The sequence below is a fragment of the Salvelinus namaycush genome, chromosome 13 (assembly GCF_016432855.1).
Source record: "Salvelinus namaycush isolate Seneca chromosome 13, SaNama_1.0, whole genome shotgun sequence".
NCBI lineage: Eukaryota > Metazoa > Chordata > Actinopteri > Salmoniformes > Salmonidae > Salvelinus > Salvelinus namaycush.
The window spans coordinates 10,245,989-10,264,130 of record NC_052319.1 but is presented as its reverse complement, the minus strand read 5'-3'; the positions used below and the strand labels follow the sequence as shown (position 1 = coordinate 10,264,130).

Below are 18,142 nucleotides of genomic sequence, written 5' to 3'. Positions count from 1 at the left end.
TGCTTTGCTGAGCCTCATGTTTCTTCCCCCCCACAGAAATTCCTGGACGAGCTCCATGACAACGGTCAGCTCCACTCCATGTCTGCCTGGATGGAGATGTACCCCACCGTCAGCTCAGACATCCGCTTCGCCAACATGCTGGGCCAGCCAGGTATGAGGACACCTGCTGCATGCGCATACTCTCGCTCGCACCAGGTTTTCCGTTAGCCGCTAATAGCTGTCTTTAGGCCCAAAAAACCCAAAACCAAAGATATATATATATATATATGTGTGTGTATATGTATGTATGTATGTGTGTGTGTATATGTATATATATATATAAATAAATATTTATTTTTTTACATTACAAAAGCCAATATTTTTAATTGGCGCCTGCCAATTGTCCAGGAGAATAAAAAATCCCATTGCGAAATAATGCTTTTTATCATATTCGTCGATGGAAATACATTTGACTGGTCATGCTTATCGGTCTATAGGTTAATTTGCATAATTTAGAGGAATTAAATTGGTGTGTGTGTACAGTATATTCGTTATGTATCTTATTTATCACACGCCTACAGTATACAGAGCCTTTGAGCGTAAAATCTGTCAGACTGTGAAAGCTGCCGCTACAGCTTCTCAAACAGTAAACATGGGCAGCGGAAGGCAGGTTTCATCAGCGCGTCACACACCACTTTACAATGAGCTGGAGGCAGTATGCATTTTGAAAACATATGTAATTGTTTGAATCCGGAACTTTTTAATACATATTATGAGGCATGTGTTACCTTACTTCAAAGTAGCCTAGCCAAAATCAGACCATATCCGTGGAGGCAATTATTTTATATCATCTTTCTTTCATTGTCCGGTAGCCACAATCCTAGTCATATTAGCAACCCATGCTAGTTGTTTGCATATGAGATCTCCCCTATTTCTAAATTTCAAATGGATATTGTCATCTCTGTCGCATGAAACGGCTCGCTGCATTATGCCCTGTGCGCTTATAATGTGAAGAAATAATAGTTGAGATACAACCAATCAGAACATGTATCAGACTCAGAGCTGTTAATGTAATTAAAAAAAACTGGCTTACTGGTTGAATGAATTTTGGGTCTATCGTCCCACATCTGTCCCAGAGTCTGTTTGGAATAGTCTATTTCTTTCTCAACAAGCTGACCAATAGAATAGGCCAACTTTTCTACGATGGGGGATAGTAGATTGACACAGGCTAGTGATTTTGCTGTTTTTTACTCGTCTTCTTGGCTACGGAAAAGTAGCTCTTCAAAGTGCGCGTCGGAATTGGGTAAGAAGGACCGCGCATCGTTCATCCCCGACTTGCATGTTCAGTTAATATGAATTACCATACTCGAAATGTGATTTCTGTCATTCTAAGCCCCGTGGGTGGACGCCCTAATCAAGTTATGCACCCAATGCATATGGCTCCGGTAAATTTCTCAAATGGCCAGTAAAGGAAAATGCTACCGGTCAAATGTCCGGCGCCACATTTTCTTAACGGAAACCCTGGCTCACACAGGTATACGAATACTTACATGCACGGACGCGTGTGGACGCACACACTAATAGACACACACACACGCATGCACGTTATCAATATTGTTGTTGTCTTATCCACTTGTACTGCTGTGATAATGTCGTATGATACTTCTGCTGCTCTGGTTTGTGGTCGCTGCCTTTTTCTTTAGCCTTTGGTGTTGCGGTAACCATGTGTTGTCCGAGCACATCTTGAATAACACGTGCATGTTAGTTTATGGTGTCTATTCTGCAGGCTCCACTCCCCTCGATCTGTTCAAGTTCTACGTGGAAGACCTGAAGGCTCGCTACCACGACGAGAAGCGGATCATTAAGGATATCCTGAAGGTGGGAGAATGTTACCTTCTGTGTTTTCTCCCACGTTGTGGTCTCAAATGGCGTCCTATACTACTTTTTGCCTATATAGTGCATTACCTTTCACCAGAGCCCTATGGTGCCTGATCCAAAGTAGTGTATGGAATGGAGTGTAGGGTTCCGTTTGGGATGCAGTTAAATCTACTTTGCAGCGTAGATATTGTATAATCTGCACGATCGCCTCAATGGTAGTTTTCATTTTATTAACTCTCTCTCCTCTTTCCTCCACACAGGACAAAAACTTCATGGTCGAGGTAAACACTAGCTTTGAAGACTTTGGCACTGTGATCAGCTCAGACAAGAGAGCCACGACGCTGGACGCAGGCAACATCAAGCTGGCCTTCAACAGCGTAAGAGCTCTTTGATTTATACCTACACCACCATTTCTGTGTCTGAATACTCTATTAACTATACACTGAGTGTTCAAAACATTAGGAACACCTTCCTAATATTGAGTTGGACCCCCTTTTGCCCTCAGAACAGCCTCACTTCGTCAGGGCATGGATTGTTCAAGTTGTCGAAAGCGTTCCACAGGGACGCTGGCCCATGTTGACTCCAATGCTTCCCACAGTTGTGTCAAGTTTGCTGGATGTCCTTTGGGTGGTGGACCATTCTTGATACACACGGGAAACTGTTGAGGTTGAAAAACACAGCAGCGTTGCAGTTCTTGACACAAACCGGTGCGCCTGGCACCTACTACCATTACCTGTTCAAAGGCACTTCAATATTTTGTCTTGCCCATTCACCCTCTGAATGGCACACATACACAATCCATGTCTCAATTGTCTCAAGGCTTAAAAATCCTTCTTTAACCTGTCTCCTCCCCTTCATCTACACTGATTTGAAGTGGATTTAACAAGTGACATCAATAAGGAATCATAGCTTTCACTTGGATTCACCTGGTCAGTCTGTCATGGAAAGAGCAGGTGTTCTTAATGTTTTGTACACTCTATGAGCCCTGGTCAGAAGTAGTGGACTAAATAGGGAATGGGTTCCATTTGGGATACACAACGCTTCACTGCCAATCAGTGACCTCGCTGTGCTTCCAAAAACTACTGAGTGACCTCCCTCTCTCCTCCTGTACCGATGTAGTTGCTGGAGAAGGCGGAGGCTCGGGAGAGGGAGCGGGAGAAGGAGGAGGCCAGGAAGATGAAGAGGAAAGAGGCGACCTTCAAGAGCATGTTGAAGCAGGCTACCCCAGCCCTGGAACCAGAGGCCACCTGGGAAGAAGTATGTGTTAATCTGTTACCTTTCTCTCTCTCTCTCACACACACACACACACACACACACAGTCTTACTGTTACCTTGCACCAGAGGTGTGGACTCAAGTCACATGACTTGGACTCGAGTTTGACTCGAGTCACACATTTGACAACTTGAGACTGACTTGGAGCCTCAAGACTCAGGACTTTGACTTGAGACTGATGACTTGAAATTATCTGGCCAGGTTTGTAACGTTTTGTCACTCATTTATGGCAGTCTCCAGGGATTACTCCAAGCAGCCAGTGAGAGTAGCCAGAGAGCATGCACTTGCAAAAAAATAAAAAAGGAAAGTGCAACAATTGGTTCGTGAAATGCACACTGCCCTTTGATTGGACCAGCAAACTGTCAATCAACACCGGTTCGGGTGAGCTAGCGCAGTGGTATGTATTTGTTATATATATATATATATATATATATATATATATATATACTGCTCAAAAAAATAAAGGGAACACTTAAACAACACAATGTAACACTTCTGTGAAATCAAACTGTCCACTTAGGAAGCAACACTGATTGACAATAAATTTCACATGCTGTTGTGCAAATGGAATAGACAAAAGGTGGAAATTATAGGCAATTAGCAAGACACCCCCAAAAAAGGAGTGATTCTGCAGGTGGTGACCACAGACCACTTTTCAGTTCCTATGCTTCCTGGCTGATGTTTTGGTCACTTTTGAATGCTGGCGGTGCTCTCACTCTAGTGGTAGCATGAGACGGAGTCTACAACCCACACAAGTGGCTCAGGTAGTGCAGCTCATCCAGGATGGCACATCAATGCGAGCTGTGGCAAGAAGGTTTGCTGTGTCTGTCAGCGTAGTGTCCAGAGCATGGAGGCGCTACCAGGAGACAGGCCAGTACATCAGGAGACGTGGAGGAGGCCGTAGGAGGGCAACAACCCAGCAGCAGGACCGCTACCTCCGCCTTTGAGCAGGAGGAGCACTGCCAGAGCCCTGCAAAATGACCTCCAGCAGGCCACAAATGTGCATGTGTCAGCATATGGTCTCACAAGGGCTCTGAGGATCTCATCTATATACACATACATATACAGTTCCAGTCAAAAGTTTGGACACATCTACTCATTCCAGGGTTTTTCTTTATTTTTTATATGTTCTACATTGTAGAATAATAGTGAAGACATCAAAACTATGACATAATATATGGAATCATGTAGTAACAAAGTCTTAAACAAATCAAAATATATTTTATATTTGAGATTCTTCAAAGTAGAATTGCCTTGCCTTGCCTTTGCCTTGATGACAGCTTTGCGCACACTTGGCATTCTCTCAACCAGCTTCATGAGATAGTCACCTGGAATGCATTTCAATTAACAGGTGTGCCTTATTAAAAGTTAATTTGTGGAATTGCTTCCCTTAATGCGTTTGAGCCAATCAGTTGTGTAAGGTAGGATTGGCATACAGAAAGCCCTATTTGGTAAAAGACCAAGTCCATATTATGCCAAGAACAGCTCAAATAAGCAAAGAGAAACGACAGTCCATCATTACCTCAAGACATGAAGGTCAGTCAATCTGAAACATTTCAAGAACTTGTAAAGTTTCTTCAAGTGCAGTTGCAAACACCATCAAGTACTATGATAACTGGCTCTCATGAGGACCGCCACAGGAAAGGAAGAACCAGAGTTACCCCTGCTGCAGATGATAAGTTCATTAGAGTTACCAGCCTCAGAAATTGCAGCCCAAATAAATTCTTCAGAGTTCAAGTAACAGACACAACTCAACATCAACTGGTCAGAGGAGACGGCATGAATCAGGCCTTTATGGTCGAATTGCTGCAATGAAACCACTACTAAAGGTCACAAATAAGAAGAATAGACTTGCTTGGGCCAAGAAACACGAGTAATGGACATTAGACCGCTGGAAATCTGTCCTTTAGCCTGAGTCGAAATTTGTGTCTTTGTGAGATGCAGAGTAGGTGAACTGATGATCTCCGCATGTGTAGTTCCCACTGTGAAGCATGGAGGAGGAGGTGTGATGGTGTGGGGGTGCTTTGCTGGTGACACCGTCAGTGATTTATTTAGAATTCAAGGCATACTTAACCAACATGGCTACTACAGCATTCTCCAGCGATACGCCATCCCACCTGGTTTGCGCTTAGTGGGACTACCAATTGTTTTTCAAAAGGACAATGACCCAACACACCTCCATGCTGTGTAAGGGCTATTTTACCAAGAAGGAGAGTGATGGAGTGCTGCATCAGATGACCTGGCCTCCACAATCACCCACTCAATCTAATTGGGATGGTTTGGGATGAGTTGGACCGCTGTGAAGGAAAAGCAGCCAACAAGTGCTGAGCATATGTGGGAACTCCTTCAAGACTGTTGGAAAAGCATTCCAGATGAAGCTGGTTGAGAGAATGCCAAGAGTGTGCAAAGCTGTCATCAAGGCAAAGGGTGGCTATTTTGAAGAATCTCAAATATAAAATATATTTAGATTTAACACTTTTTTTGGTTACTACATGAGTGTCTTCACTATTTTTCTACAATGTGGAAAATAGTAAAAATAAAGAAAAACCCATGAATGAGTAGGTGTGTCCAAACCTTTGACTGGTACTGTGTTGTGTACCTTTGCCTATTTCATCTGTTTTCTAGTATAGGCCTATGTTATTGCACCAAATTATTGTCTCAAACATTTTAATCTGTTGACCAATGATTATTCATCAGCATTGGCGCTCAAAGGCGGGCTCACATATCCAGATTAGTGACCAGAAAGCACTTGCATCATTTTCTATAAACATTAGTATGTTTATATTATCCATATAAAATACCGTTTAGCAATCTTCTACAGACGCATTCTTGCCAGAACAATGATAGGCTACCTGGTAGGCTAACAATGATAGCTATCATTTTTATATTTCACATAGGCTGAGTTTGGGTGGCTACTTGCTATATGACTAAAGATGGTTGTAACATCGCACTGCCTTCAATAGTATGGGATGAAAATGTAACATTCTGGCTAATTTAATGACAGTATCTGTGAGGAAGTAGAGGGCTACACAGTTGGCGAAGAGCATTAGGCGGCCATCCAAAGTGATATCGCTTTCCATCCGATCCTGCAACCTCTGCTGCTTGCAGGTAGCCAGTATGATTCTGCTTGCTCTGGACTCCAGAGAAGTGACTTGATATTGGCTGCTAACATGTAGGTGTAAAAATACTGTTTATTTCTGTATATTTAAGTTCTGAAAATGCATTGCCGTTTAAGGCTGTAAATGACTGGCTACATTTGTGTGTTCGCAAGCTTTGAACCACTCCTTTTTGGGGGGTCGCTAACGATAAGAGAGGATTGTCATAAATAAATATGCAGCTCCAAAAATTGTTCGGTGATCAATAATATTAACTGTTTACTTTGCAAACTCACCAGCAATGGGACATCAAGCAACAATTACTAGCATAGGCTTACTGGTCTTTTGGTATGTCAAAATTTCTTGAAATTTATCATTCAGTTATGAAGCTTGCATTTGGAATTTGTTGTTAAAATGAATTATTACATAACCAAATATATATTGTAGACAAAATAATGACAATGGCGGTCTGGTAGCCTCAATAAATAGACAAAGATTTGTAGTTGAACAAGTCATTGCACGTATATATTTTTTTACTTGAGACTTGCGCTTGGAATGCAGGACTTGGACTTGACTCAACTTGAGACTCAGATCTTGTGACTTGCTTGTGACTCGAATAATAGTGACTTGATCCCACCTCTGCCTCACACACACACATTATTACTGTTACCTTTCTCACACACACACGTTGTTATCAATGGGCTACTGTCTGGCACATTATTTGATCGTCATGCAACTATTCAAAAGCAAACCTTTTGTTTTCTGACTATTCATTTTCTCTCTTTGGTCGTCTTAGGTCCGAGAAAGATTCCTCAAAGAATCTGCATTCGAAGACGTGACTCTGGAGTCTGAGAGGAAAAGGATATTCAAAGACTTCATGCATGTCTTGGAGGTAAGACTCATTTAACTCTGGTAACCTCTGTGGGGGGGAAAGTACTCTGACAATGTCAGTGGTGGCATCTCAAATGGCACCCTATTACCTATATTGTGCACTACTTTTGACCAGGGCCCATAGTAGTGCACTATATACGGATGAGGGTGCCATTTGGGACAGAACCAGTGTCACGACATACAGTACTCAAACCTGGCTGCTGTTTCTTCTCACAGCACGAGTGCCAGCATCATCACTCCAAGACCAAGAAACACTCAAAGAAGTCCAAGAAGCACCACAGGAAGCGCTCCCGCTCTCGATCGGTTAGTACTATGCCCCGACACTGCACAAACCAAGACCCCTCTGCGCCCTTTGTAGCTGCGTCCCAAATGGCAACCTATTCCCTAGATGGTGCACTACTTTTGACCAGAAACCCTATAGTTTATAGGAAATAGGGTGCCATTTGGGATTTCGCCTTCAATTGTATCCGCATGGCACCTCACTAGACAAACCCTCCTACTACTCCTACTCCTCTTCTCTCTGTAGGGCTCGGAGTCTGAAGGTGAAGACGATTATCACACCAAGAAGAAGAAGCGCTCACCGTCCAAGTCCCCGTCCGAGCGCTCCTCCAGTGGGGAATCTGGTCAGTGGTTTTCCTATGTATAATCCCTTTTGTTTATTCTTTTATCGTCCCAATTAAAAACTTGAATGATAATTGTGATATAAGGATCAGGTATGATGAAAAAGTATATGCTGATAGGAATGTATTGTACCTATAACCTTGACTAGAAATTATCAAATAAAAATAATCACTATATAAAAAACACAAATGAAGGAATATTGTGTGGCAGACAGTTTCTGACATCCCTCTCATTCGGTCAACAGATAGAAGTTATAAGAAGTCCAAGAAGCACAAGAAGAAGGGGAAGAAGAGGCGTCACAAGTCGGTAGGTTCTCAGGACGGAACTATATTTTCGGGGGAATGTTTGGGCCACTCTGGAAAGATTGTGAAGCCAAATGGCGGACGGCGCGCTTATTCTTGTGACCCTGTCTTTCAGCAATCTCCTGAATCCGAAGGCGAGCGGAAAGAGAAGGGAGGAAGAGAGAGGGACAGCAAGCGGGAGAAGGACCAGGAGAAAGAAAAAGAGAACGACAAGTCCCGGGGGAAGAGTCGCTCCGAATCCAAGCAGAAGTCACCTAAAAGGAAATCTACCAAGGAGGAGGTAAAACGTCCCATTCCGGGTCACTAAACCCAGCCATGCATCTGGGATTTGAATGCTTTAAAAGAAAGAAATACTCCATGCCAGTACACAGCAGTTGTATCCAAGCATTTTGTCTCATCCTAGTCCAAGTGAGGTGTTTACTATTCTATTTCCTAGTGCAGGGTTCACCAATTACATTCAGCCTTGGCCGGATGGTCGGGGTGCCGGAAGATAGTTGTTCACAGCAAATTGACCGCAAGAATCCCAAACAGATATAGTATTTGACAAAATCGGAATCCTTTCCAACTTTGATTACATTGGGATACGATCACGTATGCCTTAATGCGTGGGAATAAATGAATGGATTTTTCTTAAATTTAAAATCACTTCCTGGTGATTTTAGTCTTCTGTCCAACACCAAAGATGATTTAAAGTGACTGCGGTTCTGGATTTGCTGCAACCCAACTTGCTGTGTCTATTGATACGGAGGTTTCTGTGCATGTGCAGGATTCTTTTCTTTTTACGGAGCTGCTGCCCACTATGTTGTCTACGTAGCTTCTGCTCAGTGCTTCCACTGCCGCTTCCCCCTTAACATGGAGGGGGAAACTTCATGTTCTACTCTAAAGAGTAAAGATGTGGATCGACATGTTTGAACAGTGCATACCTCGAGAGATTTTAATGTTATTATTTTCTGGAAGGGTGTTAGGCAGCCTTCAGCTTTCATGTTGTACACAAAAGACATGATCAACATTTTGGTACAAACTTTGTTGTCTAACAGTATATTTAGGCAAGCATATCAAACACAAGCAAGATGCATACAGGCAGTCAAAATAGTGATTCTTTACTCATTATCGTTGCGAACATTGGCTAGCTCTTTTTTTCCAGCTACTCTCGCTACTATGTGTCAGCATATCTATGAAGATTATCACCACAAATAGTAGGAAGTCTAAAGCAGTAATGGACAAATGAAGTAAGGAATAATAGCGCATAGTCAGACATGCTCAGGCTGCCTAGAATGTTCTTTTTACAGGAACTCTGGCTAGTGGCTGTGATATGGCAGCAACTATAAAGATTAGCCTACATCACACGAAATGCTGATTCGTTTTTTTTTGCTCCAATGCAATGTGTAGGGACTTCGTCCTGCTTATGCAACTGCAATATCCGTTACAACAGACACAGAAGGTTGTATACTTTATAGACTTCAATACATATTTTGGAGAATGTTTGTTCAAATCGGCGGGTAATTTTTATTTTATTTCAGCTGTTTAGAAATATGGGCAGGGGCCTCCCAAGTGGCACAGCTGTCTAAGGCAGTGCTAGAGGCGTCACTACAGACCCGGGTTCAATCCCGGGCTGTATCACAACCGGCCGTGATCGGGAGTCCCATAGGGCGGCGCACAATTGGCCCAGCGTCGTCCACGTTATGGGAGGGTTTGGCCGGCGGGGCTTTACTTGGCTCATCGCACTCTAGCAACTCCTTGTGGTGGGCCGGGCGCCTGCAGGCTGACATCTGTCGTCAGGTGAACGGTGTTTTCTTCCGACACATTGGTGCGGCTGGCTTCCGGGTGAAGCGCGGTTTGGCGGGTCATGTTTCCTAGGACGCATAACTCGACCTTCGCCTCCCGAGCCTGTTGGGGAGTTGCAGCGATGAGAAGATTGAAATTGGTGGTAAAAAATAATAATAATGAGGCAAAGTGGGTAGATCATGCAGAGGTTTCTGGCGGGGCGCGGCAGGGGTGAAAACTCTATTGGCAGCCACAGCCTTTTTGTTTTTGGCTCAGAACTTTTGGGGGGCGGATAAAATCACCTTTGTTCTGCTTGTTCGGGAACCCTGTCCTAGTGCATCCCAAATGTCACTCTACTACTTTTGACCAGAGCCATATGTATGGGTTACATCCTGGTCAAAAGTAGTGCATTACATAGGGAAAAGGGTACCATTTGGGAAGCATACCTAGTAAAATTTCTGGAAGTAGTGCTATTAGTGCTTTTAGAGGTCGGTTTGTTTTTTAAATAACCACGGATTTAGATATTAAATCATATCAAATTTATTTATATAGCCCTTCTTAGATCAGCTGATATCTCAAAGTGCTGTACAGAAACCCAGCCTAAAACCCCAAACAGCAAGCAATGCAGGTGTAGAAGCACGAAATGCTGATTGTTTTTTTTGTTGTTGCTCCATTGCAATGTGTAGGGACTTCGTCCAGCTTGTGCAACTGCAATATCTGTTACAACAGACACAAGGTTGTATACTTTATAGACTTCAATAAATATTTTGGAGAATGTTTGTTCAAATCGCCACGTTTTAAAAAATTAAAATCCACTATATGTGCGTTGAATGCTGTAACACAGAATAAATAAGGCATACTTTTATGACTGCTGAATACCAACCGTCAATCCCGTAGATCATGTGTTTTCAGGCTTGCGAAGCAACTGCTTTCTTTTTATTTATAAACATTTTTTTGCCCCCTTTTCTCCCCAATTTCGTGGTATCCAATTGTGTTAGTAATTACTATCTTGTCTCATCGCTACAACTCCCGTACGGGAGAGACGAAGGTCGAAAGCCGTGCATCCTCCGAAACACAACCCAACCAAGCCGCACTGCTTCTTAACACAGCGCGCATCCAACCCGGAAGCCAGCCGCACCAATGTGTCGGAGGAAACACCGTGCACCTGGCGACCTTGGTTAGCGCGCACTGCGCCCGGCCCGCCACAGGAGTCGCTGGTGCGCGATGAGACAAGGATATCGACAAGGATGACGCTAGGCCAATTGTGCGTCGCCCCACGGACCTCCCGGTCGCGGCCGGCTGCGCGAACCCAGAATCTCTGGTGGCACAGCTAGCGCTGCGATGCAGTGCCCTAGACCACTGCGCCACCTGGGAGAGTCCTAAGCAACTGCTTTCTATCCCTCTCGATTGCGCGCTCCCAACGAAGCGGAATTAAAATAATTGAACCGATGTCCGTTAGTTGTTTAAAAATCCCAAAATAACCGTCATTTCGGTTAATCGCTCAACACTACCTAGAAATCACCAGTGTTGTCGGGAAAATGTGGGTTTTGATGTTTTGTCTTTGTTGTGTAGGGTGGCTGGGACACTTCAGGCAGCGAGCTGAGTGAAGGAGAGCTGGAGAAGAGGAGGAGGACTCTACTGGAACAGCTGGATGCTCCTTGATCCTGCTTTTTCCTCATGCTGTCTTCCTTTCATCCACCATGCATTCCCCCCAGTGCTTCTTTTTCAGCGTAACGCCACACATGCTTGGACTTAAGGTTACACAATTCCAGGAACTTTCCAGAAATTCACAGGTTTTCCAGAAATCCCAGTTAGAAGATTTGCGTAATTCCTGTCAATTTTGGGTAAGTTACCAGAATGTTTCAGCCCTATTTGGACTGTGTGTGAACTGTTCCCCTTGTGTTTTGTATAATGGGAATGAACCCGCCACACTGGCACTAGAATGCTTGGTCAATATTTTCTCTGTTTTCTTACGTTATTGGAAGTGGTCACAGGCTGAGTTGAGTGACTACTTTGATATCAGAAGAAGGTCAACTGTGTGGACATTTTAGTGACACACTTCAGAAATGTGTTGCCTTTTTATAATGTTTTCTCACTAGCTATTTCATTTTATTCATTTTGTAGTCGTTTTTCTTTGCTACTAGTTTGATATCGAAATGGATTCAAAGTGCATCTTAATGCCATGCTCTTTACTGTGACTGCCTTGCAGTTCTCAGTACAATTATTGTCCGAGTCACAAATGGCACTGTATTTATTCCCTTTATAGTGCACTACTTTTGACCAGGGCCCCCAAAGTAAATAAAAAGTTTAATTTAGGAAATCTGTTGACAAAATATTCTCGCAAATAAAAAGAGATGTGTCTGTGTAATCAAGGTTTGAAATCATTTTCAAATGCAATGCATTTTTGTGCTTAGTTGTGGTCAATTTGCAATGTACAAATTATAATTATATTCCGGACCCCCGGCCATCCGCTCTGACAAAAATCGCCCCGCAGCCGAATCTAGTTGCATACCGCTGCTTTGGACTGATGTCCAACTCTTTGGCAAAGGTGTACGTCTAGACTGAATTAAATGTCTCTCTGAAACAAGACCCTTTTAAATACATTTTTATGGGATTTTTAGGATTGGTTCGCTAGATTTTCACAAGAGGAATTGTGAAAGTCCTCATTGCATGATCTATAAATGTAATAAAATATAGTTGACATGAATTTGTTTTGTCTTCATGTACCCTCACCAGCAGCCACCATAGATCGGAGCTCATTATTTTCTTTACATATGACCTCTCTGTTATGAGTGCCTCTTGTTCACTAGGCTTAGTAGCCTTGTTTCCTGTGGCTCATTGAAATGCTAGGCTGGCTGTAAGTAATAATTGCTACTGTAAGAGGTGCCGAGACAACGTGGCTCAGGACAATCTAGATTAAGCTCCAATAACATCACCAGGGTTGTGGCACGTTGGCCGAAGACCGCCAGAAGTGGCAAACCCAAACCTTTGTTGCTGCCCTATGCCCCAGCCCGCCAGACGGGTGAGTAATGATTTCCACGGTTTACATACACAGAGATGACAAGACCGATTTCTCCTGTTGTTTTTAGATCAATGAGCCTGCATAGAAAACCAGAGTGAATCTGAACAGCTGTCTGCCAAATGAATGATAAAGAACAAAATTTAAATAAAGATGCACACATTATAATAGTGTAAATAGTTTATTTGATCAAATCCAGAACTCGGTCTACCTTTAACTAAATGTTATTTAAAAGTATTTTGTAATAAGCACACAATGCCTAAAATACATTTCTGAAGTAATAACTAAAACATGCCACTATTATCCAGTCTAATGAGTGAAGCTGATGAGTGGTCAACAGTTCACATAGGAAGTATAGAGATGAGTGGTTTGTTGCACATGCTATAACGTGGACATTTATGGTCCCAAGACCACAGAAAGCTTCTCCGAACGTCAATGGGTTATGGCCCAAATGACTCCCTATATAGGGCACTATTTTTGACCTTTTTTGCACCAGGGCCCATAGGGTCAAAAGTAGTGCACTAAATAGGGAATAGAGTGCCATTTGGGACATACATTAATATAATGCCTCTACTCTCAGGCAAGTGTGACACCAGGGCATTCTGCTTCACACAATCGATCCGTTCGGTTAAAGTGAACCCAGATTTGTTTTTTTCGGCGTAATTAAATATACAAAATGGACAAACCTATAAGTTAAAATAACATTCAAATTGTATATCACAGGGTGATGCACATTTTGTTTTAAACAGTATGTACAATAGTAACCTTAGAGTAATGAGTGGATTAAGAAGTAAAAAACAATGCAACAATTTGTAGCAAAATATCTGTACATTTACAAAACCTTTTTTTGCTTTGTGTAATTTTTGTTTGTTCTGACATTTTTTTATATAACTAGCTAAACACTTTATTTTTTATTTTTTATGACTCGCTCATTTCAAAGTGGGTCACATGAGCAAAGCTGAATGGATACCGTTTACAGTGGTTAAATACTATACATTAAATGTACAATAATAGTGAGTAGACGGTTGCCTAGAGATTCATTAGCCGATTGCGGTTTTCAGAGTAAAAAAAGAAACTTGGAATCCAGTTTCAATGACAAGCTCCTCAAGTAGCCTAAAGTACCTTCCTTGCAGCTGCTACACTTGACTGGAAGTGTATCTGCTGATAAGTCTTTGTTTTAGCACCTTTCCTATTCGCTCTGAGTCAATTGTGGCTCTAGCTCTGGTCTGGGGTGTCGTTCGGGTGTGCTCTCGCAGTCGTTTGACCAAACGATTCCCTGGACCAGAGCTATTGTGGCTCAAGAGCCCCACCATCCACTTAACAGCATTGCATTTGAATGGCACTTGAGGTCTACATGAGCAGACAATGTACAGTACCAGTCAAAAGTTTGGATACAACTACTCATTCAAGGATTTTTTCTTTATTTTCACTAGTTTCTACATTGTGGAATAATAGTGAAGACATTAAAACTATGAAATAACACATGGAGTTATGTTGTAACCAAAACATATTTTATATTTGAGATTCTTCGAAGTAACCACCCTTTGCCTTGACGACAGCTTTGCACACTCTTGGCATTCTCTCAACCAGTTTCATGAGGTAGTCACCTGGAATGTATTTCCATTAACCGGTGTACCTTGTTAATTTGTGTAATTTCTTTCCTTCTTAATACGTTTGAGCCAATCAGCTGTGCTGTGATAAGGTAGGGGTGGTGTACAGAAGATAGCCCTGTTTGGTAAAAGACCAAGTCCATATTGTGGCAAGAACAGCTCAAATAAGCAAAGTAACACAACAGTCCATCATTACTTTAAGACAGGAAGGTCAGTCATTACGGAACATTTCAAGAACTTGTAAAGTTTCTTCAAGTGCAGTGGCAAAATCCATCAAGTGCTATAATGAAACTGGATCTCATGAGGACTGCCACAGGAACGGAAGACCGAGAGTTACCTCTGCTGCAGAGGATAAGTTCATTAGAGTTACCAGCCTCAGAAATTGCAGCCCAAATAAATGCTTCACAGTTCAAGTAGCACACACACATCTCAACATCAACTGTTCAGAGGAGACTGTGTGAATCAAGCCTTCATGGTCGAATTGCTGCAGGAGACTTGCTTGGGCCAAGAAACACGAGCAACGGACATTAGACCAGTGGAAATCTGTCCTTTGGACTGATAAGTCAAAATCTTAGATTTTTGGTTCCAACCGCCGTGTCTTTGTAGGATGCAGAGTAAGTGAACGGATGATCTCCGCATGTGTGGTTCCCACCGTGAAGCATGGAAGAGGTGTGATGGTGTGGGGATGCTTTGCTGGTGACACTGTCTGTGATTTATTTAGAATTCAAGGCACATTTAACCAGCATGGCTACCACAGCATTCTGCAGCGATACACCAACCCATCTGGTTTGCGCTTAGTGGGACTATCAATTGTTTTTCAACAGGACAATGACACAAAACATACCTCCAGGCTGTGTAAGGGCTATTTGACCAAGAAGGAGAGTAATGGAGTGCTGCATCAGATGACCTGGCCTCTACAATCACCCGACCTCAACTCAATTGAGATAGTTTGGGATGAGTTGGACCGCAGAGTGAAGGAAAAGCAGCCAACAAGTGCTCAGCATATGTGGGAACTCCTTCAAGACTGTTGTAAAAGCATTCCAGGTGAAGCTGGTCGAGAGAAGGTCGACAGAATGCCAAGAGCTGTCATCAAGGCAAAGGGTGTCTACTTTGAAGAATATATTTATCTGTTTAACACTTTTTGGGACACTACATGATTACATATGTGTTATTTAATAGTTTTGATATCTTCACTATTATTCTACAATGTAGAAAATAGTTTTAAAAAATACCGAAAAACTCTTGAGTATGACTGGTGCTCTATTTCTATCTAGATAGAGCTAATAATTAACGACTTGGTCCACTAACCATATTAGCACTGATGAATGAGATGTTAATACTGTAATATGGAGGCCTAGCTATATACAATTCACATTAGCCTGGTCTCATTTCGAGAGAGCCCCACCTCTGAGCTATATTATTTCTGATACGATTTCTCCGTGGTCACTCGTTGGTGTACAAAAGTCTACCTGATACTTGCTTAAGTACTTTCATTGAGCATATTAGTTTTGGATCACTGCTTCATAGTAGTAATCTAAGACTTGTCCCCTTTAATAAGGCCATTAGCCCTTTAGCAACAATTTTGTTGTGACGCTCGAGCACATTGTTGGAATTCCAAGAGCAATGGCAGGAGCACCATGAACGTAATAAGATACTTGCTATTGTATATCATATTCATCACCTGTGGCGGAATACTTTTTGACGCCTAACGCCTCGAACACACCTGCAGTATAATTGTGCAAATTGGCACGCAGCGTCATCTGGATATGTGCGCAACAGAAGTTCAACGTTCACCTTTCTGCTACCATTTCTGTCAAGCCGTCTACGCATAGAATTTGATGCGTGCGTTTGATTTATCCGACGTACGCACCGCAACTGCCGCTGCAACGCGGCGAGGCAAACGCAGCGCTCCATTGGAAATTCATGTGCTTCTGGTGTCCCAAAACGCAATGACGCTGGGAGGTGGGATCGAGGCATAACGGAACCGTGTCACATATACATTCTACACTTCTTTCAGGAAAAATCTCTTCCAGGAATTCCCCCTACGGACGTCCGTGTCCAGTTTTACACATCAAAGGAAATTACAATTAAAGCCAGGTCAAGTTGTATTGCTTGAAGTAATAAAAAAATAAAACAACTGATCACATAAAAAGTACGTTTCAGGCACTTGGCTTGTCTAAGGTTCCCTATAACTGACCTTTCAGACCCATCCATCTTTCTTTCCTTCAGTCCATCTATTTCTCTTTGTCTAGGCATCTCTTTCAGTCCATCCATTTCTCTTTCAGTCCAGAGTGAGAGGCTGCTACATCCACATCACCCCCCCTCTTCAGCCCTCTCCTAGCACATGCACTGTTCCCTCGTCACATGACCACTTCCGTGTTGTTGACCGGCCGCAAGTTTTGGTCGTCAAAGCGCCTTCTGACGCTCCTCCTCACCGCGTCGGCTCGCCTGTAAGGCTGATTTCGAAGATCTGGGATGAAGGAAGGGGGGAAAATAAGAGGTGTCAGTCATGCCAGGGCCTTCAGATGAGCCCAGAGGCTGTTTGTTGGCAGCCAATCAGGCAAAGCAGCTTGAGTTGTAAAGAAACATTCCCCTTCAGTTCACTCCTCTAAAAGAAAGACAAAAACAGTCCCACAGAAAAGACCTTATTGATTTGACATTTTTCATATTTACTAGTCCTTCTGTCGATTAAAAAAAAAAAAACGCTATGGACAGGTGCCCCCCAATACAAGCCCCCCCCCCCAAAAAAAAATATGCAAAATCATCCCATGTTAAACAATCAGGGGGGGAAAAGGGGAACGTAATCATTTCCCATAAAGGGCGTTTACACTGAATTTGCATTCTTTTGATTTTAGACATGCAACATTTGTCTATAACCTTATTAGGAAATGGAGGTTGAACAGAAAGGAGGGAGGGGGGGACCAACACAGTCAGTCTAGCATGAAGTAGAGAAAGCCCTCAGCGGTAGGTAACTTAAGGGAAGGGAGGTAAAAAAAGAGATGCTTGCCAGGTCTGGGACACATCCACCACCACAGGGGTGCTATTGGAGGAATTCCTTACCCTCGAGTGGACATTGGGGAATTTAGTAATATTATTCTTCTTTAGGGCTGGATGGATGAAGAGAAGACAAAATGGAGGTTAAAGAAGCAGGGTGACCAGAGGGGTGTTTTTACAGTGGAGGAGCGCCGAGCGAGCAAAGCGGCCAATGGGGAGGGGGGGGGGGCAGAGGTCATTGGACAGGATAGGGCAGGGCAGGACTAAGGTGTTAGAGGGGCAGAGCTTACTAAGATGTGCTGTTAATTGATACTGCAGGCACAAAGGAAGAGTAAATCAAAGCGTTTTATTTTTCTGTTTTTCTGTCTAAAAAAACCCCAGGCTGCTTTCCAGAGTGACTACCAGCATGAGCAAATAGTGCCAACCATCACATTTTGCACGAAGACTTAGTTATCACAAACCAAACCCAACAAATGTTTTTTCAACATACACAAAAAACGTTTTATGTTGAATAGAACGCAGACCAAAAACCAAAGAACGGCATGCATTCAGCCAGATACATGGGCATAGGATGTGAATTCGACTGTAATTTACGAAAGATTTAGAAATACTGAGGCCTGTCCCTTTAAATTGCTCAACAGCAATTCAGGACATGTATCTGGCTGTATGTTAGTTGCACACAATGGAAATGAATGTGACATCCAAGACCGAGAACG

General features: G+C 42.8%; 2 protein-coding genes across 5 annotated transcripts in view; one reads left to right on the top strand and one right to left on the bottom strand.

Annotated features, from left to right (window-relative positions):
- The window catches only part of LOC120058224 (pre-mRNA-processing factor 40 homolog A-like), a 35,594-nt gene extending 23,423 nt beyond the window's left edge, over positions 1-12,171 (top strand). For 3 of the 4 annotated variants that reach the window (XM_039006726.1, XM_039006727.1, XM_039006724.1), the window contains 10 exons: positions 37-151; positions 1,745-1,857; positions 2,118-2,234; positions 2,977-3,114; positions 7,022-7,117; positions 7,333-7,419; positions 7,643-7,739; positions 7,982-8,043; positions 8,155-8,319; positions 11,376-12,171. In XM_039006726.1, the coding sequence (XP_038862654.1) occupies positions 37-151; positions 1,745-1,857; positions 2,118-2,234; positions 2,977-3,114; positions 7,022-7,117; positions 7,333-7,419; positions 7,643-7,739; positions 7,982-8,043; positions 8,155-8,319; positions 11,376-11,465 (1,080 nt within the window). In that variant the 3' untranslated portion in view covers positions 11,466-12,171. The remainder of the gene's footprint in view (positions 1-36; positions 152-1,744; positions 1,858-2,117; positions 2,235-2,976; positions 3,115-7,021; positions 7,118-7,332; positions 7,420-7,642; positions 7,740-7,981; positions 8,044-8,154; positions 8,320-11,375) is intronic. The other variant, XM_039006725.1, reaches the window with a different exon arrangement.
- A 3,434-nt stretch (positions 12,172-15,605) lies between these two features.
- Positions 15,606-18,142, bottom strand: part of fmnl2a (formin-like 2a) — a 76,082-nt gene continuing 73,545 nt past the window's right edge. The window contains exon 26 of the mRNA XM_039006722.1: positions 15,606-16,902. Coding sequence (XP_038862650.1) covers positions 16,793-16,902 — 110 coding nt within the window. The 3' untranslated portion in view covers positions 15,606-16,792. The remainder of the gene's footprint in view (positions 16,903-18,142) is intronic.